At 35.8% G+C, this 24,083-nt stretch overlaps 1 protein-coding gene across 1 annotated transcript in view; it reads right to left on the bottom strand.

The window, feature by feature from the left end:
- LOC130241330 (period circadian protein homolog 2-like) overlaps positions 1-24,083 on the bottom strand; it is a 44,661-nt gene that overhangs the window by 20,110 nt on the left and 468 nt on the right. Inside the window, exons 2-11 of the mRNA XM_056473038.1 lie at positions 18,864-18,956; positions 18,605-18,759; positions 18,395-18,516; positions 15,921-16,122; positions 12,025-12,065; positions 10,018-10,171; positions 9,099-9,177; positions 6,062-6,168; positions 5,726-5,879; positions 5,015-5,123 (exon numbers count right to left, since the gene is read on the bottom strand). Coding sequence (XP_056329013.1) covers positions 5,015-5,123; positions 5,726-5,879; positions 6,062-6,168; positions 9,099-9,177; positions 10,018-10,171; positions 12,025-12,065; positions 15,921-16,122; positions 18,395-18,516; positions 18,605-18,759; positions 18,864-18,956 — 1,216 coding nt within the window. The remainder of the gene's footprint in view (positions 1-5,014; positions 5,124-5,725; positions 5,880-6,061; positions 6,169-9,098; positions 9,178-10,017; positions 10,172-12,024; positions 12,066-15,920; positions 16,123-18,394; positions 18,517-18,604; positions 18,760-18,863; positions 18,957-24,083) is intronic.

Here is a 24,083-nt window from a genome sequence, read left to right as displayed (position 1 = left end):
TAAATAAATAAATGCGACATATAGGAACACATACAGCCCCTTACAGTCTATGATATGTTACAGATAAAAACTACACACAACATACATCTAGTTCTTATTTGGGTTCAAAAACTACGCAACATATAGTGTTAATCTTCATCAGCACATGTAACCTCTTGTTAGAAAGTAATTCCTTCATTCAGAGTTCATAATAGTACAAAAGGCGAAAATAATAGTAAAACATGGCAGTTTGTTCATGTTTTAGGTTGCTTAAAGAATCATTTGCTTCTTTGGTTTTTTCCTGCTTCTCCTTTGTTTTTTCACACTGTGCTTGTCCATTTCTGAAAGGATCGGATGTCAGAAGTACTTCAATAATCATCGTTATTTTGTTAATAACGCATGTTATAGCATGTTATTATCATCAGCTCAACAAGTTTGTCAAATAAAGTCAAATATAGACGCGGACGCTAGCTTTCTGGAGAAAGTGAAACCACTCGCACTTTAGACGGCCTTGAAAACGACTACGAGACACAGGGTAGATTTTCTTCCTTATGGATTTGTGGCTGTTCAAGTCGACGACAAGGTTTGTTCAGGCTCTGGTCGACCATGGTCGTTATTATATGTATATATTATTTAGGTGTAATGTCTCGGCTGTGTATTTAAAAATGCAGCTTCCTTCATTTTTATTCTCCTGACTTGTGCATGAGCTAGTGACCCTTCTTTGTAAACCAATAGCATTCAGCTGCATGTCTTGGTCTGCCTTTGGGTGCCCTTTTGTTGTGCTAGGTACCCTTTCGAAAGGGTATCCAAAAAGTGGTATGGTACGGTTCGCTTTTTGGTACCTTTTGACAGTGGAAACGGCCATTAAAGCGTACCGTTGCGTACCGTACCACTCAGTGGAAATGGGCCAATATGGTAATGCAAGCCTGATAAATGTGACCCTTAAGTACTGTACCACTCAGTAAAAACGGGAAATTAATGATGCCTGTGGAGGAAAACATTTCCTGACCCGCTCCTCCAAAACACTTCAAAGTGGCACAATAATATTTATTTCTTGTGACTGTGCAGGCCATGGGAGATTTTCAACTTCACTTTCATGATCATCAAACCACTCAGTCATTAATCCTGCTGTGTGTATTGGTGCATTATCATCCTGATACATGGCACCGACTTCAAACAGCTGCTTCTTGCGTCCACAGTTACACAAAGGTTACACACCTTTTAAACAAGACTAAACATTACTAGCTGTTGTGTCTTTAAAGTGGTATAGGACCTGCCACCTCAGACTGACTTAAGTGTAAAGATAATTTTGCTTTATTGAAACAACATATTCAAGGAGACAGCAAAGTGCCCATCATTTATTATTTAAAAAAATATTTAAAAGATTATTTTATGCAAAACCCTTAATTTGAAAGGGAAACATAATCTTAAGCAAAACTTACATGGTATTTTATAATATATAAGATATATAGCCAGTTTTATTCCAGTTTTTTTCTCTTTCTTTCTTCCAATTAAATGCTCCTTTTAGAGACAACAGTGAAAATATGGCTTTTGATCCAGTTCTATTAGTGGCCGGAAACATTGATGGTTAAAACCAATCACCCCAAAACTCTCTTCAGTAGCCATACCAGCAGCAGTTCAGCAGGAGCTGTTGTTGAACAGTTGAGTTGCTTCTTTTTCAAGATGGCTAAAACTCTTCTCCGGGTCTAGTCAAGCTGGTCACATACACTAAGATGGGATGAAACCAGCATCACAACTCAACATCTCCTTTTTACTCTTCTTTCTATTCTGTCTGTCATGAGTCTAGTAGTAGTAGTAGTTGTTGTACTGCAGGTGTATAGTGTAAAAGTACTGCAGTTGTATTGCAGTAACAGTACAGCATTATAGTAGTTGTAGTACTTCAGTACCATTGGAGGAGTTGTACTGCATTATAGCAGTAGTATCACTTCAGTATTACTGCAGTAGTTGTACTGCATTTGTACTGTAGTAGTACTTCAGTTGTATTGCAGTAGATGTACAGCAGTTGGTTGTATTGTAGTACTTCAGTTGTTTTGCAGTAACACTGCAATATATTTAAATAACACAGCTTTTTCGTGTCCAAAAAACTGCACTTTTCAGAAGTTAACTAATACTGCAGTATTCCTTTAAAAACTGCAGTATTCTTTTTTTAAAAACTGCATAAATTTTTTGTAAGGGTAGTCAAGCTCATCCGGGAAACTAGTCAACACAACTACAGCCTTTTGCTGCATCTAGACTTGAACTACCAGACTTCGCTGCATCAACAGACTCATAAGTAGGGCCAGACGGAATCGGTGGACATCTTTTGCTATTTCTGCACAGAATTTTTTTTAAAATCTGCGGATTTATGCGGAATGATTTTGGGAGTATCATAAATAAAACATTAATATATGAAATAAAAAGTAATACAGTTTTAACTTGTATTTAATGTTTACAATGCAAATCCAATTAGATCCACTTTATTTGGTAAACAAAGCAAGTCTTTCATATAATATATCTACCAAAAGACAGATACTATTACTTTACAAACTATATTGTAAATAAATCATATAAATATTTTCATATATTTCAATAATATTACTGAAATTAATTTAAAAACTAAATATAAATTTGCACACATTTACAAAAGTAAATAAACAGAATCAATGATGGGCTAAAAATCTGCGTAATTCTGTGGAATTTTGCACGCGCAGATTCCGCGTGGACCTACTCATGTCAAACCAACAACGAGTGAACTCACGTGGGAATCCAGCTCCACTGAGTGATTCACCATAGCACTAAGAAATGCAAGTACACCTCTAGATCCATTACTGAACTGGTGCATACTCTGCTAATCATGTAAATGATAGATTAACCTGTCCAAGAGACAGTAAAGGTTGAAATGATGATTCGGTTCACTTGGTTAGGTTTTTCATCTTGATTTTTTTTTTATCTCTTTCTTTTGTTTTCCTTTTCTTTATGTGTGTGTGTGTGTGTTAGGTGCTATTTTCTGTTTGTAGTCAATAAAGTCTCTTTTGTTTCAAAGCGGCCTGTGTATATTTTTGAATCTACTGCCTAATACTAGATCTTGTTAACCTGCTTAAGTATTAAATTGTTTTTACTACATTTCAGATAGCTATATTCATTTTGGTGTCAACAGCAGTGTCCTTTTAATCGTCCGTGCTGAATGATTCGTTTGTTCAGTTCAAAAGAGTCAATGCTTTTGAAGCCCCTTCAAATTCTGGTATTTTCCCTTTGGAGCTAATTTAAAGTTGATGCCCTACGTAATGTGAATTACATGGGACAGGCCCTACATGTTAATCTAAATAAATTGGTATATTATTGATGCAGGAAAGTGCAAACCCTGTACAAATAGCCAAAATCATATTTTACAAACCATTTTATTTACTACTAATTTTGCCATTTTGTTCGCATGTCTGATACTTGAATATTAATCAGATGATGTCATTATGCTACAGTGCTGCTAGCCAATCGCTGCATTACTGAACATGATTATGAGGATTGATACAGCTGTCCTTTACAACAAACACAAGCATAGGCAGCAACCTCAGATCAACCAAATTAGCTGGAGATCAGTTATCATGTGTGAATAAAAGTCTAAATTACAAATGCCTAAAGATATTTTAAACTTTTTACACCAAGTACCACCTCAGAACATTTTGTTTCTCCAACTACAACCATAATGACCAGCAATAATATACAGTAGTATAGTAGGCCTAATTATTCTCCTACAGCTCTACACAGCACAAAAAGGAGGCAGTTTTATTCCTAATAAAAATATTTATTATTGTGGGCCATTTTAAACATTGTATATGCAGTTTAAATATTAACACTGCACTGTGCTTAAAAAAAGTACAAAAACGAGCAGCAGTTTTAAAAGTTAAGTAATTGTACAGTACTTAAAAAGTTTTAAAAAGCTTTGCTGTCATTAAATGTAAACTCTTAACACATATTTAGTTCTTCTTCAAAACAAAATTAATGACGTAACCATTGCCACCATGCAAACTTAAGTTTTAAATACTCCCACTTAAGCCCGTTTCCATTATTTAGAAGGTTTCTATAGCAACACAAAGTTTGTCACATGACACAGCGCAGCCCGGATTATTATGAATATCATTATTCTTTTGACCTTTTCTGCAGATATTGACATTGGCTGTTTAACTGGGAGAATATTCTAATGGTCACACTTTATTTATATGGTCCGTTTGTTGAATTTAAGTTACATTGCATCTACATGCCAACTAATTCTCATTAGATTATAAGTAGACTGATAGGTTGGGGTTAGGGTTAGTGTAAGTTGACATGTACTTGCAAAGATTAAAGTCTGTTAAATGTCTGTAGAAGGAGCATTTCAACAGATATCAAGCAGAGAGTCTACTAATACTCAAATGGACCAACAATATAAAGTGTTACCATTCTAATTACCTTGTCAATAACATACATCATCAGATTAATGTGTAAACAATCTCCACAGGTATCCGTGCGTATCTTTACAAACAAATGTTATGTTTTAGTAGCCTACGTATATGTATTTAAATGTCTGAAACCGGAAATAAACTTTATTTGTTTGAAAACACTAATATATTATGATTGATCACAAGCGTTGCATGCCTCGTCCTTTGGCTCAGCATGAGCTATTGCGGGAAAAATATTTGAATTTAGTAGCTGACACACTGAATATTAATTGTCCCTACATGACAGAGAACAGCCAATGTTGATCAGTGGTGTTATCGTATGTGTCTAAGTGTGAAAAAAAAACAAAAAGTGTTTTTTAACATTATTTATTTTATTTTTTTTTTTTAATTCAGTGATTCCTCTGTGTACGACTAGAAGGAAACCCATGGGTGGTAGTGATAAGTGTATAACACTTTGAGAACCACTGCTTTAAGTAATCAAGTATTAGATTGAATACACATACTTTATTTTGCTTTTAGAAGGACAGAAGGAGATTTATAGAAGTAAATAATAACAGAATTTTCAAATTCCCCAAACTGTACATGTTATGTGTGTGCTTCACCTGTAGGAGTAGTCTGTGAATCTGTTCAGTTACTTCTTGCACATCCGAATCAATCATTTTTTCCTCTGTGAAAGTTGGAGCTGAAAAAACATCCTCGTTCATTGGACCCCTGCACATATACACACAAACCATATAGAAAATATCACATTAAAAAATGCTTTATCTACAGTTGAAGTCAAAATTGTTGTCCCCCCCCCCCTTTGATTTTGATTTTTTTTTTTCTATTTTAAATATTTCCCAAACCATGTTTAACAGAGCAAGGAAATTTTCACAGTATGTCTGATAATATTTTTATTTTTATTTCGACTAGAATGAAAGATGTTTTAATTTTTTTAAAAAACATTTTAAGGTCAAAATTATTAGCCCCTTTAAGCTCTATTTGTTTTCAATAGTCTACAGAACAAACTACTGCTATACAATAACTTGCCTATTTACCCTAACTTGCCTAGTTAACCTAATTAACCTACTTAAGCCTTTAAACATCACTTTAAGCTATAAAGTGTCTTGAAAAATATCTAGTATAATATTATTAACTGTCATCAGGGCAAAGATAAAATAAATCAGTTATTAGAAAAGAGTTTTCTAAAACTATTATGTTTAGAAATGTGTGGAAAAAAAACTTCTCTCTGTTAAACAGAAATTGGGGAAAAAAAATAAACATTTTTGATCCACTTCAAATGTTCACTACTGTACACATTTGTGAAAACTTACATGCGAACTTTGTGCCGTCCAATCACAAAGGACACTTTGCGGCTCCATGGGTTGACAAAGCTACACCAGCTTGTATCAAGAGTAACATATTCTCCATTTCTCACACAGAATCGGACTGAAGAGTGATCAAACGGCTGTCCAACATACTGCAGAACTATGGGAGATAACAATGACAATACTCTGTAATTTGATGACAGCATATTTTAAGTTGAAATAGCACATAATACTGAACTCTGCTTCATCTTTCAACAAAATAATAATAATAATTTGTAGTGCACAACATTGAGCTTTTAACAAATTAAGCACTTAGTTGTGTATGTGACTCTGAATCCTTACTTTTCTGATGCACTGCCAGCATTATAGGTCTGTCATTGGGATGCAGGTGTGAAAGAAGAGGTGTTCCAATCAAGTCCTGAGGCAGATATCCTAACAGAGGTACTGCCCTGCAATGCATTGAGATACAAGATATGCTTCAATTTGAGATTTTGTTTTTCTTTGCAGCATAAGTGTCTAGGATCTAGGATTGTATGTTTTAATTTGTTCTAATAATAAATATAAACAGTTGTATCTGACATGAATGCAAAAGAGGATGGTTTGAAACCTATGGTGCAGATTGGATATCATCCAAAAATTACAGTATATTTTGGGGCATTTTTAACTACTGCCTTTGGTATAACTTTGGTAAAGTATTACAGGTCGGCACGGTGGTGCAGTGGATAGCACTGTCACCTCACAGCAAGAAGGTCACTTGTTCGAGCTTCGGCTAGGTCAGTTGTCAATTCTGTGTGGCGTTTGCAAGTTCTCCCCATGTTCACATTGGGTTTCCTCCTGATGTTTCCGTTTCCCCCACAAGATATGCGCTATGGGTGAATTGGGTAAACTAAATTGTCCGTAGTGTATGTGTATGAATGAGTGTTTGGGTGTTTCCCAGTGATGGGTTGCAGCTGGAAGGTCATCCGCTGCGTAAAACATATGCTGGACAACTTGGCAGTTTATTCTACTATGCTGACCCCTGATTAATAAAGGGACTAAGCCGAAAAGAAAATGAATAAATGAATGAAAGTGTTTACATTTTTTATAATAACGCGTTTAAGTTATTACCCCTAATTAACAAAATTAATAAATATACACCCTCTATACAGACCATATGTCTTCAGTGGTTCAATCGGGTTGTTATGAATCTATGAAAATATTTTTGTGCGCAAATAAAAAAGTACTTATTCAACAGGTTCTTCTCCTCAGATTGCAGTGACATGTACCACCCCGAATGTTGTGAACACCACATCTTCTTGATACCACCACAGGCATCAGTCACCCAAGTTGATCACTCGAACACCATTTCCCTTATGCCTGGGACTAATTACCCTGCAGCTCATGCCAATCATCCTGTATACACTACCAGTGAAACGTTTAGGTTGTTTTTTTTTAAGTTTTTGAATTTTTTAAGAAAATAATTTTGTTAATCATGGCAGCATTTAACAAATGTAAAAAGCATTGCTAAATTGTTAAATACTTTTTTCAGAAAGAAGACCCTTTTCAGAAATCTGTTATGACACGTTTAACGGCCATCAGCATCTTAAATCTTTTGAAGTTTTTAATATTTATATATATTTTTTAAACGTATGAACATTTATATGCATTTATATATGAAGTATATCATCTTTGCTTCAAATTACAAAAAAAAAACGAATTACCGCCTGTACGAGGAGTTTCTAATGCAACGTCTATTAGACAGGACAGTCAATTTTATGCTATTCTTTTCTCTGGCTGCCGTCATCAGTCTCACACATTTTTTTTCCTTTTCTGAAAGTTTTTATAACATCATAATTGAGTTTTTCTTTTTATTAATTGAGCAAATTAGATTGTAAAAAAATGTATATATTTGTTGTATTCACCTACTCACTGTGCTCTAAATTTTCCCAACTATGATGACTTCTGCTACTGAGAAACCTGGAAACGTGAAAAGGGTCTATTTAATAAATATTTATTTATTGCTTATTGTATGTATTTTCAAATGAAACTATTCATTATTAAATTAAATTTATTATTGCTTTTATTACCATAACCATTAAAAATGATAATAATAACAATAATATTAAATAATTATTGATTTATAAGTGATTTCTAAATGATCATGTGACTCTGAAGACGGGAGTAATGAAGCTGAAAATTCATCATTAAAATCACTGGAATAAATTATTAAATTAAATTATAAACTACTTTTGAACAGTTATTTTACAGTGCAATAACATTTCCCAATTTTACAATTTGTTCTGTATTGTATTTGATTAAATAAATGCAGCCTTGGTGAGCAGGAGAAGCTTTTTTTAAAAACATTTAAAATCTTACTGACCCCAAACTTTTGACTGGTAGTGTAACCGTATGCTTTCCACTGCTCAGTGAGAAATTTAGTTTGCCTAGGCCATTATCTAGGAGCATTTTTTTGACTAATTGTTTGTGTACTGACCTGAACTGTTGTTTATCTTGATTGTTTTGCTGCCTGTCCTGACCTCTGGCTGATCTCTCTCTCTTGATTGTTTACTGCCAGCCCCTAACCAAGCCTGACTTTTACTCTGCTAAACTCCCGTCAGCTTTGTACATGTTTGTGAGTTTGAGTCTTTTTATCCTGTCTTATAAAAAGGGACTACAAATGGATCAACAAGCTTCTCACCTATCATTACAGAGAGTGACTTTTGTTTGTCTGAAACGAACCACAGCCAAATGTAGGTAATATGTCAGATGCGCAACCAAGCACGGCACTTGAACGTGCACCCTATACTGACACGGAGTTGAAGAAACAGTTGAATAAAGTTGTATTAGTCTGTTTTGAGGATGTTTTGGTACATTCTGGACTTTAAACTTGACAACCTTGCTGTCTTTAGAGGATGAGGGAGCTATTGGATTTCACCTAAAATATCTTAATTTGTGTTAAGATAAATTAAAGTTTCAGCAGTTTTGTAACAACATGAGGGTAATTAGCACAATTTAAGATCAAACCAGCTCAGGATGGTTTTCATTTACAAAATTAAATTTAAAAAAGATTAGATTGTGTCATTTCAAGTGAAGGTGATAATGAAAGTATGTAGCAACTGCTTATGTTTTCTTTTAAGGGTACTGTATTAATTCTGGAAAAATGGGTGGTACCTTTTCAAGGGCTTCAAAAATTGTTTTACCTTTTAAATGAACAGTACGTCCATGTCCACATCCTTTAGTTAATAATATATACTTTTAAAATAACAATATGTATGTTTACATACAAAGCAAACTCTGAAAAGGGTACCAAATTTTGTAACCAAATGGTCTAATTTTAATTCAACAAGACACATAATACACTACATGGAGGTGATAAAATGAACACACAGCAGTTACAAACCGTTCATCAATATCCTGAAACACACAGTTTGGCGTATGTGTTGTGGTGAAGATTCTCTTTTCAGGTGGAATTCTCGGTGCTAATTAGAAAAAAAAGAATGAAAAACATTATTTGATTCATATTCATTAAAGTGATCTTTGTTTGTTCGAACATGAGGCAACATGGCCTCTAGGGGAGTAACGGTACATGGCCTCTGATTACTCCAGAACTGTGACGGTACGGAGCTGACGGTTCAGTTCATGGTCACATGGCGAATACGGTTGGAAACATGAGATGTATTGCTTAGAAGTAGTGCTGCCATGTTACTATCGTCAAGTCTACTTGAGCTACACAAAAGCTCGCAATGCTAGTTCTTCTGATTGGTTCACTAGTGACAAGTAATGCGTGCTGAAGCGGGTAAAAGTTGAAAGTTTTATTTTTATGCAGTGCTCATGTGCAAGGAGCAGCAGAAGAGGCGAGTTACGCATGTATTTCAACCGCGTTTACATAGAAAAACAATGGAAATATAAGACACAACAAGACTTGTCTACTGCACCCGCTGTTATGAAAGGAGCTAGCATCTTCATTTGAAGAGATTTCAGTTTAGAAGTTTTCTGAATCTTACACACAATTACTGTTTTTCTGTTGTTTTTGGAGAGGGTTGGGCTCAACCTTTGAAAGTTTAATATGAAATCTCCTAATTATATTTTTAAATTTTTCTATTTATTTTGTACTTTTGCATCACAAGAAGCTTTTCAGCTCTGTTACTGACTGTGACAAAGCACTTCTGCCTTTTCAAAATAAACTGAAAAAGCAAGAACTGGGGATTTGTTATTATTCCTGTTGTACCATACTCGTATCGAACCGTGACTCCAAAACCAAGGTACAAACCGAACTGAGACTTCAGTGTACTGTTACACCCCTAATGGCCTCTGATTACCTTCATATCCAGAGTGGACTCTCTCAGCAAGTATGAGGCAGCAGAAAACTTCCTCTGAAAGCTCAGGATCTTGAACCTTCATCAAATATGGAGTCATCCTGAAGGGATAGTACTGCAGATCCCCTTCTTTCTCTTTACCACCACTACATACACACAGACACAAATATAAACAATCAATTTCAAACTTACATCTTGCATCATCAGACCATTCACTCACAGCAAAATGGCAAATGTTCACTTTACACTCACTAGCACTAAAATGCCATTTATGGCCAGACGATTTACATGAAAAGAAAACTTAAAAAATTATTTGTTTCCTTAGTGGACAAACAAAAAAGCCGTGGATCCCAATTTACAAGTAACATACTAGCCAGACAATTTTACAGATTAATATTTAACAACTACATTTATTCAGTTAGCAGATGCTTTTAAGCAAATGGCAAACATGAATAACAGGCACTCTGACAAATCCCAGTTAGTCTAGCACAGAGGTTTTCAAACTGTGGGGCAAACCGACCAGCCCAGCACCTTTTAAGGGGGGTGTGAGAATTTGAGGCGTGCACTCGAGTAAATTATGTTGCCGATTTTTTATGTGTTTACTACAGAGGATATGATTAATGTAAGCTCCTCCACAGATAACTATCAAGCACCTGTAGAGTTTATGCGTTTGAGAAAAATATATACAAATAAAATGGACCAGGTGCTTTTTAAAATGAATGACTGTGAATGAAAGTAAAACCAGGCAGCGTCTGACAAAAATGTGCCCTTCTGAATCAAATCAGCAGGATAACCATCTGGAACTTTCACTTACTTTGAAGACTCTACTGACGTTTACATGGACATCAGCAATCTAGTTAGCCTTAATAGACAGTAATATGATTAAGTTGTTTACGTGAAGTGCTTTTTTGAATGTTGCATCCCCAGGCTATCCACGTTTCCTGCAGAGTTTCACGTGATTTTGGGTGACTTTGACTGCAGTTTAGCAGTTTCACTTTCACTCATGAACATTTCATACATGCCCCCGTAACAAATTATCATTGTACCTCATTGGACGCAAATAAGAAGTCAGGACAGGTGGAAGAGTGTTGTTTTAATGGAATTTAATAACGGCAAATGGAAAGAAAAAACTTCTGCATTTCGCGATGTGTGTGTCTGCGGCCCTTTACTGAAAGCCATGTGTGTGGATCTTGTCGGAAAATATGGCGAAAAATGACATGACGGTAATAGTTTGATTGCAATGTTTACTTCAATAATGCCACTAATATATGCATACTTAATGTCTTAATTCCATTCCTTTTTAGTTCAGTTATGAGTTTAGTGGGATTAAGGTAATCAAAAAAAATTCGCTGTTTATTTGGTAGACTCTTAATCAGAGTATTGTCTTAATTATATTAAAATCTATTAAAGTGTTGGTGTCCCATGTATTCATACTCAATGTTCGACTGAACCACACCGTCAGAGCTCAGCATAGCAACATTTTCTGTATGTACGTACATCAAAAGCAAGTATGCTACGGCTCATACATATTGACAGTGGAAGATGATTTACAGTTAGTCATGCCAGGAATCCAATCATGTTGTCCTCACAGAAACAGGCTCAGCCATCACAACTGAATCAGTTAAGCTATATATTTATGTTTCAACGTAATTAATGCTATGCACTTTAAACACAGCAAGTAATATGTAGTAAAATGAAGTTTGCACATGGGGGAAGGGGGGAGGGGCGAGTGAAATTAGCCAAACTTGGGGGGGCATGTGTCCTAAAAGGTTGAAAACCCCTGGTCAAGCATGCTGTACAATAACATTGTTTAAATAAATGAAATGATAGAGAAAGTAGACTCAATGCAGACAACAGAATTACAATGCAATGTGCTACAGTTAGAGGATCAAATGTTGATGAAAAATATGGTTTTAGTCATTTCTTAAAAACTGCTTAATACTAAACACTTCATACAAATTTTTGTTTGTTTAATAATGAGCAATTCAAGAGTCTCTAACCTGATGCGACAAAGAAGGATTTTTCTTGCATGAACTCTGTGGATGGAGACTCTAAAAAAACAGTGAAAAATGCATGAATGTGAATTAAATGAATTCAAGCGTGAATTAAAATAAAAAGTTCCCTCTACATGTTTTTTCAAATATAACTACACTACCGGTCAAAGGTTTGGGGTTGGTTTTTCTTTTTGAAGAAAATTATTCTGTTCATCAAGGCGGTATTTATTTAAAAAAAAAAAGGTTAAATTGTTAAAAACGTATTTATTAAATATTTATTTATTACTTATTGTATGTATTTTCAAATGAAATTATTAGTCCAGTCATTCTTACTTTTATTACAATTACCAATTTATTACCATTCCCACCAAGAATAATAATACTAATAATACTACTACTACTACAAATAATATTAATGATAATAATAATAATAATAATAATAATAATAATAATAATAATAATAATAGAGTGAATTCTAAAGGATCATGTGACTCTGAAGACTGGAGTAATGAAGCTGAAAATTCATCATTAAAATCACTGGAATAAATCATTAAATTGAATTATAAACTACTTTTTAACAGTTAGTTCATAGTGCAATAACATTTCACAATTTGTACTGTATTTATGACTAAATAAATGCAGCCTTGGTGAGCAGGAGAAGCTTTTTTAAAAACATTTAAAAATCAAACAAACCCCAAGCTTTTGACCGGTAGTGTATATGCCATATGGAGCCAGGTCTAGTCAGTGTTTGAAAGTCTTTAAAAAATCACACATTCTTCAGTGAAGAAAAAACTAGCACAACAAAAACAATATTGACCCAAGTGTTCTTACAATGTGTGTGGTTCCGTTTATCTAACTGCTTGATTAAAAATTTGTCACTGTTAATTTAACTGCTGTTGAATTTTTATTTTACATTCAGATTGGTGGAGCAGCAGAGATGGATGGATGAATGAATTTTACATTATATCCAATAACCTAGATTTTTATCATTTATATAAAATCCTAAACAGAAGTTGAATGAGCTAAGCATAATCATAATTTTGCCATTGTTCTGCTTAAAAAGCCTAATAGGCAAGCATTAATTTAGGTTTAGGTGATATTTTTTGATAGTCAAGCTTTGATCCAAATAGTTAGGGTACACCGGTGGTCCCCAACACCCAGGCCACAGGGGCACACAATAAACTCATTAATTATTTCCATTTATTTATTATCTGAGTTTGAACAATTTTTAATAAAAAAAAAATGACCATATTAGCGCCAAAATATAACCCACAAGCTAGCAAAATCAGTAAGAAACAGATGTCTTTGGAAAGATTCTTTGCGAAAAGGAAAAAGCCCAGTGAAGGACCCTTGAACTGCCAAAAAATGGATCCGCAACCCATTTTGTCAACAAATCAGGTGAATCCAGCATGTCTGTGCAAGAAGAAAATCAACTGCCATAGATCGCAAATGACAGTGGCCTTGTTCACATATCATGTGGAGGGCGTGCGGCTTGCATGCAAATATTGGGAACAACGTGCTGGTATCTTCCAGGCGCACCTAATTGAAAACATCTCAACTTTTCAGAATGCCGCAAGTGCAACGTGAGTCACATGACAAGAACTGACTGATCAGCTCCGTACTTTGTATGAAATACTCCAATAAAGTAATTGTCTATGGTACTGTAGTGCTTTTTCATTTTCTTCGGAAAAAAAACTTGTATCAGAGTTACAGCAATGTTTTTTCAGCTTGTCATCCTCTGACAAAACAGTTGATGTTCTCCTAGCAATCTACATATACCCCCGACCCCCCGGTCCGCAAAAATAAAAAGGTTGGGGACCACTGGTCTACACAACGAAGTACATAAAAAAAACAACTGACAATAAAAAAGTATGTAATTTAATAATAATGTTTCATGACAAGTGATCAAATTAGGGATGCTCATTTCGGTTAGTTTTGCCAACCAACAACCACCCATCGTTTACCAAATATTAACCGTTAACTTGTCAGATTAATATCAAAATATTATACTTTTTTTTTAAATTTACATGTCTATTTTGTGTGACACATTAAATATTGTGATTTAAAATACTGGATTTATTTAACATGCAAACAGCAGCATACAGACGTTAACAGAGCATCTTCACGCACCTGCAGTGTTTCCAACAGCACAGAAATAAAGAATAAACTAAATAAAAATAATAAAATAAACAGGCCTGCCCTAGATTTTTTTTACTTAAATGAAAAATTTAGATTACAAAACGAAAACACTGACTAAATCCTTTTTAAGAACCGGCATAGGCTGTTTCTCCAATCAGGTTTTTTTCTTCCGTCTAATAAAATATCAGGCTATTAAATCGATCGCTCCACGAAAAATACGGATTTAATTAATGCGCCGCTGTTATTATTATTTCACAAAACCTCTGTCAACATTTTAATAGAAGTCATTAAATTAAAGATTATGTCTGATGATTATGACTTATTTCATCTGTCTCACTTGCGGTTCATGTGTGATTTTGTTGTTTACATATGATATTGCATTATTTGCATGTTTTTCAAGCTATAAAATTAAAGCCTCAGTTCAATGCAGAGTTATTATTATGCAAAAATCAAGAAAATCTTTGGATTTCTTTGATTCGTAGATTATGTAGGCTATTTTAAAAATTGATATTATATAAGAACAATTAAAAACTGTAATTTTCCAAATGGAAAAAAGGTTGGTTTGTTGGTTGTACGCTAAATCATTAAAAGCCTATTTGTTGAGTTTATGACGCGGCTCCAGGCAGCACAGAGGCGATCAGCATCAGCGCTGGTTTGTGTCAAACTGTGACCAGAAATATCCTTCTTTCATTTTGGTTCTTTTGCAAAATACGTCTGTAGACACGTGTGGTTGCACGTGTTACCATCCCAAGAGTTAACAAATATGTGTTGCACATTTAGGGGCTGATCACACCGATCGCGCTTTTCCATTCCAAAACGTGAGGCGCACTGCACGGCTTTTTATGTTGACAAGAAAAAAAGAAGCGTGGTGCTCTTTTTATGTCACTAGGAAACGACTGAATCAACTGACCCGTACGGTGCGTGAATGTTGCTGTCCATGTTTTTACAATTGTAATATTTAATAACTTTGTGATATTCAAGATTTGTAAAGTAATACAGTTCTGGATCTCTTGAAGCAGTGATCACAAGTCTTTCCTCCATCATTAAAAGTTCGCCCTAGTCGTCTTGACAACACAAACACTGCGGTCACCTCAATGAAAACCCTTCAGTGCTTTCATTTGATTGAAGAATGAAAAAGCGACTGATGTAACATGCTTTTTCTGCTCGAGCACACAGTAGGGCGCATAAGCAGTGCGGCCGTTAATAAACCATTTAAAATATGCGCCTCTCAATGCAAAAAGTGCATCGGCCCCTTATACAGCCAAACTTTAAAATATCTAAAATTATTTTTTAATCGTTTAACTGATACCATTAATTGGTTGCAAACGCACCCTTTTGGTTAACGATTAATCGGTTGTTTTGAGCATCATCCCTAGATCAAATAAAAGTTTTTTTTATAGTTTTTTTTTGTCCTTGTCAGTTCCTCAAAAAGGATTCCTGAAAAATGGCAATAAATAACTTTCATATTTCACTTTGATATATCTCTCTCATATCTTCTTTTGCATAGTAATGTTTTTTTATTAATTTCATTTTCCCCATACCAACTTCCCAGTCTGTAACAGCTTTGTCAAAACAGATTATTTTTGTGTTTAAAAAAAAAAATTGGTATATTTTGTGAAGTACAGACTAGTAAACAATAACATTATAAAGTGATATACAGATTTTCAAGTACTACCTGAATAGTAAAGAAAAAAACATCGGTTCAGATCTAGTGAAAGTGAATGAGAACATGTGTAGTTTGTTTACATGCATAAGTTTACGTGGTACACTGACCTGTTCCAGTGCACATGCTCCAAGACGGAAGTCTGTATGGTGTTGTGAAACTGTAGAACACACTGACATCACGAGGTGTCAAAAACTCCACAAACTTTCTGTCGTTGAATTCATCCTTCCTGCAGTTCAATATACCAGCAGCTTGTTCTGAAATGTACACAATCTTCCCTGTGATCAGGGACACAGCAACTGCAAAAATATCCTTTACACGCATACACGCGCACACACACACACCCACACACCCACACACACGCACACACGCACACACGCACACACGCACACACACACGCACACACACACACACACACACACACACACACACACAATATAAATTTCACACTTTGTTTCATCATATAATTAGCTCATAATTCGATCAGGGGCTAAAGCTAATTGTATCCACATTGTTCAACAGGTGATGACTTAAATTATGGATTGTAAAATCTTGTATAGAAAAAATTATATTCACAGTAACAAACAAATCATTTTAATACTAATGTTGTTATCTGTAAAGAGGTACATTTGACTTTGCACTTTTTATCTCATGAAAACAATGTCACTCTTGGTGTTTTAAAGGGTCATCCTCTTTCAGTTCAAGTCTACCTCCAAGTGGGCGTGGCCAGTAGAGCAGGGGGAAAAAGAAGGGCTTTTGTCAATTGGCTCACCAGCTCAAGATAAAAAAAAAATCTAATACAAAATGTGAGGAGACGCATGATTTTATAGTTTAAATGCAAAGAAATAAACAGTAAGTAACTGAATGCCCTGTTACATATAGGACAGGCTATTCATAATTTCATATAATATATAACCATAATTTGTTATATTATTAAAAAGATAATTACTTTTATATAAACACTATAAATGAGGAGGACTTCTCTCCTCCTGAATCCAGAGTCTGAATGCAGACAATGTGGATAGCAGTACAGCAGGTCTCTTTCCCTATTTATATCATTATCCCTGCCGGTAATCTGGAGGATTTTAAACATGTGCGAACACGGCAGCACAGCGATGTATCTGAACGGAAACCAACTCAACTCAACTTATAAAAGACAAAGTCCATCATTCTCCATTTCTCGTACAGCTCTCAAATGCATCAAATGCTTGCTGCACATAAAGAGGTTGGATGTATCAGTAGCCCGGACAGATTCGCGGACAAAAATGACTAAGGACTAATAATACTAAGAATGAATTACATTTCTCATTATCATCCTGCCTTGAATGTGCTTGAATGAGAGTTATCTGCTATAAAAAGTCCTACTGTTACATTATGAAAAATGAATAAAAATAGTTTTATACGCATGTAAATTTAATAAACAAATAATATTTCTGTTACAGAACATAAACGTAAGATTAGAATAAATCGTTCAATTCAATGCTGAAAGCTGCAAAGCAGTCATCAGTAACTAAATAGAAAAATAAAAAGAAAGTACGGACAAATTGAAGGAAGAAAATTCTCACTTCTATCAAAAAAAGTTTTAGTTTGTCATTTTGCTCAGTCTCGTTATATGCCAATTTACATTTTTTCTGTGTTTGTGGAAAAGCAGGCGAGTCAGCCGACCCAATATCTGAGCAGGGAAGAGCAGGATTCTAGCGATGACCACCTGCGCAATACCGTTCCAAGTCATAAACCGCAGTTTCAGTTTAAACTTGGTAAAGGCGAGCTTCTTTAGCGATGATGTGTGCAGTGTTAGATTTTACATTTAGCGGACATTTGGCTGGACGCGCATTGAATACAACCTATCGAGATTCGGGCCATTAATCAGTCTTTTAGCACTCGGCAGATCAACATTCACCACATGATCGCTCTCATCTGCGCCATTATTTGTAACTTTAGGTGGGTTTGCAAACCTGTGTACTTTTCATTGCATCTTCCTCTAACTTCAGCTGTTTGCATTTCCCACGGTCACAAAAGCTCCCTGTCATCTCAAGTATGTGTGCCTGGAAAGCGTAAGCGTGTTGCGTCGTGTGCGAGTCCCTCCATTGGAAATAACAAACTTGCCTTATATAGCCACAGTCATAGTTAATCCAGTGTGGTTATTAGTCTCAGTGTAAAGCGCTGAAATTTAAATTAGCGCACATAACTTTGTCAACTTTAACTTTGTCGCACATAACTTTGTTTAGGTGTGGCAGTTTCGTTCCGTGCAGAAACACGGTGTTGAGAAGTCTTTACACTTTATTAACCATGACGAATTAAAGCGTGGTTAATGGTGAAACCGGTTAATCGTTGCATCCGAAGAGTAATGCCATGCCATTTTACCACTAAACACTTCACTGATCATTTATAGTTTAACTGACTACTGCTTAACTCACAGCAAGTGAAAAAGGTGGATGGAAATTATACAATAAATCTAATAGAGCTTTAAAGTTCAAAAGTTGTATAACTTTATAGAAAATGTTTAATGTGTAATACAATTCTGGCAATAGTAAACTTAACGAAAGATGTGCTGACAATTTTTGTGTTTGTATGTGCTACTCACAGCATTTTTGAGGGTATATTCTGAGGTAATGCTGTTGATTTCTTCAATAGTGTATGAGGACACGTCCAGACCTGAGAGCTGACTGTCATTGATCATGAGCATCTGATAGTACTCTTCATTGGCTGCAAAATTAAAGAAAAATATACAAGGCTTGCCTGCATTCAAAAATACATTTAAAAAGGAAGAAATGTGTTTGTGTGATTGTCTCACCTTTGACTTGTTTGACGCAACGCAGGGCGTATCTGAAAGTGTGAAGTGTGCTCGCCCGACCCTTGTTGCGCATGTCAGGAGGGAGGTGATATTCCAGTGCTTTTATTGTTTTAAAAAGCTCCTTCTGAGTTTTAGCCTTTGCTGACTTTTCACTACTGCAGAGAAAACACACACAAAGTGACAATATTAGTCTCAGTGCATCTACTATGAATTTTAGTTTGGTAAAAAAAAAAATCCAACAGCAGTCAAAAAACGTTACCTGCAGCCACTACTTGACGGATTGTCTTGCTCTGAACTGACCAGACTGAAAGCAATTTTGCTACTGGAAGGTGAAAGACTTTGTGAGTTTGAGCTACAGAAGGAAAATAAGAGTGAGGCATTCAAAAATTCAAAAATTTCTTACAAGAGGTTAGAACATGATCAAGAATTAATGATAATAAAGGCTGACAATAATAAAGGCTGATTTATATACAGTGTATCCGGAAAGTATTCATAGCACATCACTTTTTCTAATTTTTTTTATGTTACAGCCTTATTCCAAAATGAATTCAATTTATTTATTTCCTCAAAATTCTACACACAATACCCCATAATGACAATGTGGAAAAAGATTTTTTGGAATTGTTGCAAATTTACTAAAATTAAAAAACCTGAAAAATCACATGTACAGAAGTATTCACAGCCTTTGCTCAATACTTCGTTGATGCAGCTTTGGCAGAAATTACAGCCTCAAGTCTTTTTGAATATGATGCCACAAGCTTGGCACACTTGTCTTTGGGAACTTTTGCCCATTCCTTTTTGCAGTACCTCTCAAGCTCTATCAGGTTTGATGGGAAGCGATGGTGTACAGACATTTTCAGATCTCTCCAGAGATGTTCAACAGGATTTAGCTCTGGGCTCTGGCTGGGCCACTCAAGGACATTCACCGAGTTGTTGTGAAGCCACTCCACTGATATTTTGGTGGTATGCTTTGGGTCATTTTCCTGCTGGAAGATGAACCGTTGCGACAGTCTAAGGTCAAGAGCACTTTGAAGCAGGTTTTCATTCAGGATGTCTCTGTACATTGCTGCATTCATCTTTCCCTCTATCCTGACTAGTCTTCTAGTTCCTGCTGCTGAAAAACATCCCCACAGCATGATGCTGCCACCACCATGCTTCATTGTAGGGATTGTATTAACCTGGTGATGAGCGATGTCTGTTTTTTTTCCAAACATAACGCCTGGCATTCACTCCAAAGAGTTCAATTTTAGTCTCATCAGACTACAGAATTTAGTTTCTTATGGTCTGAGAGTCCTTCAGATGCCTTTTGGCAAATTCCAGTCGAGGAGTGGCTTCCGTCTGGCCACTCTACCATACAGGCCTGATTGGTGGATTGCTGCACAGATGGTTGTCCTTCTGTAAGTTTCTCCTCTCTCCACAGAAGAACGCTGGAGCTCAGACAGAGTGACCATCAGGTTATTGATCACCTCCCTAACCAAGGCCCTTCTCCCCTGATCACTCAGCTTAGATGGCAGGTCAGCTCTATGAAGAGTCCTGATGGTTCCAAACATCTTCCACTTACGGATGAAGGCCACTGTGCTCATTGGAACTTTCAGAGCAGCAGAAATTTTTCTGTAACATTCCCCAGCCTTGTGTCTTGAGACAATCCTGTCTAGGGAGTCTACGGACAATTCCTTTGTCTTCATGCTTGGTTTGTGCTTTGACATGTACTGTCAACCCTGGGATTATATATACAGGTGTGTGCCTTTTCAATCATGTCCAATCAACTGAATTTACCACAGGTAAACTCCAATTAAGCTGCTCAAACATCTCAAGAATGATCAGTACCTGAGCTTAATTTAGAGCTTTAGAGCAAAGGATGTGAATACTTATGTACATGTGATTTTTCAGGTTTTTTATTTTTAATAAATTTGCACCAATTTCAAAAAAATCTTTTTTCACATTGTCATTATGGGGCATTGTTTGTAGAAATTTGAGGAAATAAATAAATTTAATCCATATCGGAATAAGGCTGTAACATAAAAAATGTGGAAAAAGTGAAGCGCTATGAATACTTTCCAGATGCACTGTACTTCTGTGTTGAGGGGATGAGGATGGAATTTGGAGCTCCTCCACTGGACTCGACACTTGTTAAACACTCTTCTCCACTCGCTCCTCTGCCCAAAAAATCCACAACCTGCAGTGCAGTGATGTCATGTATACACTATGCCACGCACATTGAAGTGTGCATGTGCAACAAGACGTACTGCATAGCTGCATCCGAAATTGCATACTTCCATACTATTTAGAAAAGTTGTGTAGTAAATTCAAACTCAAATGTAGTACATGGTCAAGTAATGTGCATTAATTTAATCTGTAAACGTATTCTCTGATTCACATTTTGGAGCTGAAGGTAGCGATATTGCACCAAAATGCTGGATGACAACCACTATAAAAATCCAAGAAAAAAGAAGATAATGTTGCAACCATAGACATCTATTAAATGGTGCTAATACATGCTTACTGTGATGGTTGGGTTTAAGGTTGAGGTAGATGGTAATAAGACACTGTAATGTGTAATTAAAAAAATACAAATAGTTTCACAAATTTTATTCCGACAACCACTCACGCATGCACGTTGACTTAATGAATGTAACCATTCACACACACATTCATTCCTTAAATCAAAATATTAAAGGCAGTATTGGGTAAGGTTACTTTAGAAAATAATGCATTACAATATTGAGTTACTTCTCAAAAAAGTAACTAGTTGCTTTATTTAGTTACGTTTTATGGTAAGTAATGCGTTAGGTACCTGCATTACATTTCCTAAAAAGTAACTCAAATATTATTACTTTTTTTTTTTAAGTAATGCGTTACTTTACATATTACTTAGAAAAGTAATATTATTACAGTAAAGTTACTTGTAATGCGTTACCCCAACACTGATTACAGGACAGTCGAGACGCATGCGCGCTAACACATACATGACGTTGACATACGTTTCATCACTAAACTACAGGCTGCAGCGAGGGGTGTCTCCCTTTCCCATGACTCTTGGCCCTGCCCACACTAGTCAACACTACCAAGTCATCCAATCACACAGCTTGTGCTACGTGTCGTCACAGCATGTAGTTCAATTTTTAGAGTCAGCCATGGCGAAACGTTTGTAACTGCGCCAGACCACGCACGTGCAATTGACGCAGAAGTATAAACCAGCTTTTATGGCAGAAGTAGAATTTAGACTTAACAGAAGAGACAAACAACCTAAGTTATAGCTAATAGCACAAAAAAGTCTTTCAGTTTCGCAGATGGCCTTATTTGTTATTAAAAATGTAGTTCAGTCAGTGTTAAAATGAGTTCATAACATTACAAACATTAATAAGGAATCTTAAAGGTCCTGTGAAATTAAAATAAAATTGTTCAAATGTTAGTTTTAGTCTGATAGTTTTAAGGATATCTATTAGTTAGTGAACTCCAAAACAGGGACAAGATTTGTGTTTAGAAAATACAAAACTGATGTTAACATCCAAAGCTTGCAGTTTGTCACTTCCACCTAAGTGCATCAACGATTTTTTTCAAGTCACCTCATACTCGTTTCTCATCAAATCTTGACCAATCAAACCCTCTCTAGTATCTGACATGCCCTGCCCCTTCAAGACACTTCTCATTTGCCTTTCATTAAATGCAATTGATTTCAACCACTCTCACTGGCAGAGTTGTGAGAAAAATGAAATGTTACTGGCTGTTTTTTAAACGGGAGGAGCTAATCTATGTCCCACCCTCTCTTCATTTTTGTCAAACGTTGAATAAAAAAAAGCACATTTCAAAGCACTTCACCTGACCTTAAATTAATAATTAATGAGTTAATTCTGTAAATTCTGCTTGTGACCGAGACCAGTTACTCTGCAATTTTGATATAGAGATAAGCTTTATTCGCATTTCTTTAAACTTATAGAGTTATAAAAAACAAATTGAGGAACTTATGAAGATAACCAGACAATCAGCTATTGGCTGAGAAATTAATAACAGTGCATAATAAGACTGTAAGACTGTATCTTATTTGTGTTCAGCAAGATTACATATCAAATATATAAAAAATACATATAGATGTAAGAACCATAAGCATTAAGTTTCTTATTTTAACTAGTTACAGAGAGAGATAATTTTGAGTTTATTGCCATATCAGCTTAACTGGCTACAAAGTCATTCCGCTGTGGCAACCCCAGATTAATAAAGGGACTAAGCCAAAAAGAAACTGAATGAATGATTTCTGAAGGATCATGTGAGTCTGAAGACTGGAGTAATGTAGCTGAAAATTCATCTTTAAAATCACTGGAATAAATTCATTCATTCATTTTTTTTACTGCTAAGTCCCTTTATTAAAATGGGGTCGCAACAGCGGAATGAATCGCCAACTTATTCAGAATATGTTTTACGCAGCGGATGCCCTTCCAGCTGCAACCCATCTCTGCGAAACATCCATACACACTCACCCACTATGGACAATTTAGCCTACCCAATTCACCTGTACAGCATGTCTTTGGACTGTGGGGGAAACCGGAGCACCCGGAGGAAACCCACGCAAATGCGGGGAGAACATGCAAACTTTACACAGAAACTCCAACTGACCCAACCGAGGCTCGAACCAGCGACCTTCTGGCTGTGAGGCGACAGCACTACCTACTGCGCTACCGCGTCGCCCGGGGATAAATTTTTTAAATTAAATTATAAACTACTTTTGAACAGTTATTTTATAGTGCAATAACATTTCACAATGGGCGTCACAGTGGCACAGTGAGTAGCACAATCGCCTCACAGCAAGAAGGTCGCTGGTTCCCGGCTGAGTCAGTTGGCATTTTAGTGTGGAGTTTGCATTTTATCCTTGTGTTCGCATGGGTTTCCTCCAGGTGCCCCGGTTTCCCTCACAGTCTAATGACATGCGTTGTAGGTGAATTGAACAAGCTAAATTGGCCGTAGTGTATGTGTGTGAATGCAAGTGTGTATAGATGTTTCTCAGTGTTGGGTTGCGGCTGGAAGGGCATACACTGCGTAAAAAACATATGCTGGATAAGTTGGCGGTTTATTCCGCTAAGGCAACCCCTGATGAATAAAGGGACTAAGTCGAAAAGAAAATGAATGAATGAATGAACATTACACAATTTTTGATGATATAAATGCAGCTTTGGTGAGCAGGATAAGCTTATTTTACAACATGTAAAAATTGTACTGACCCCAAACTTTTGACCGGTAGTTGTTTATTTCAAATTAGAGCAAACTCTGACTACAGAGCCTTGCCTGTCAGCCAAAAAAAAAATAAAAAATGTTTCTCTATTCTCAGATAGATGCAGTATTGATGATTGATCCATAATTGTTAAAAATAATTAAATAAACTTAAAACTAAATATTTTTAAAATTAATTAATAGTGTGCATGTGTTGTAGAAGCAAGAATATGTTAAAGGAAGTCTAAAAATATTTGTCAAATACAAAATAAAACTC

Source organism: Danio aesculapii, chromosome 15, assembly GCF_903798145.1.
Source record: "Danio aesculapii chromosome 15, fDanAes4.1, whole genome shotgun sequence".
Lineage (NCBI taxonomy): Eukaryota > Metazoa > Chordata > Actinopteri > Cypriniformes > Danionidae > Danio > Danio aesculapii.
Note: the sequence above shows the minus strand (reverse complement) of the source record. Positions and strands in the feature narration are given on the sequence as shown.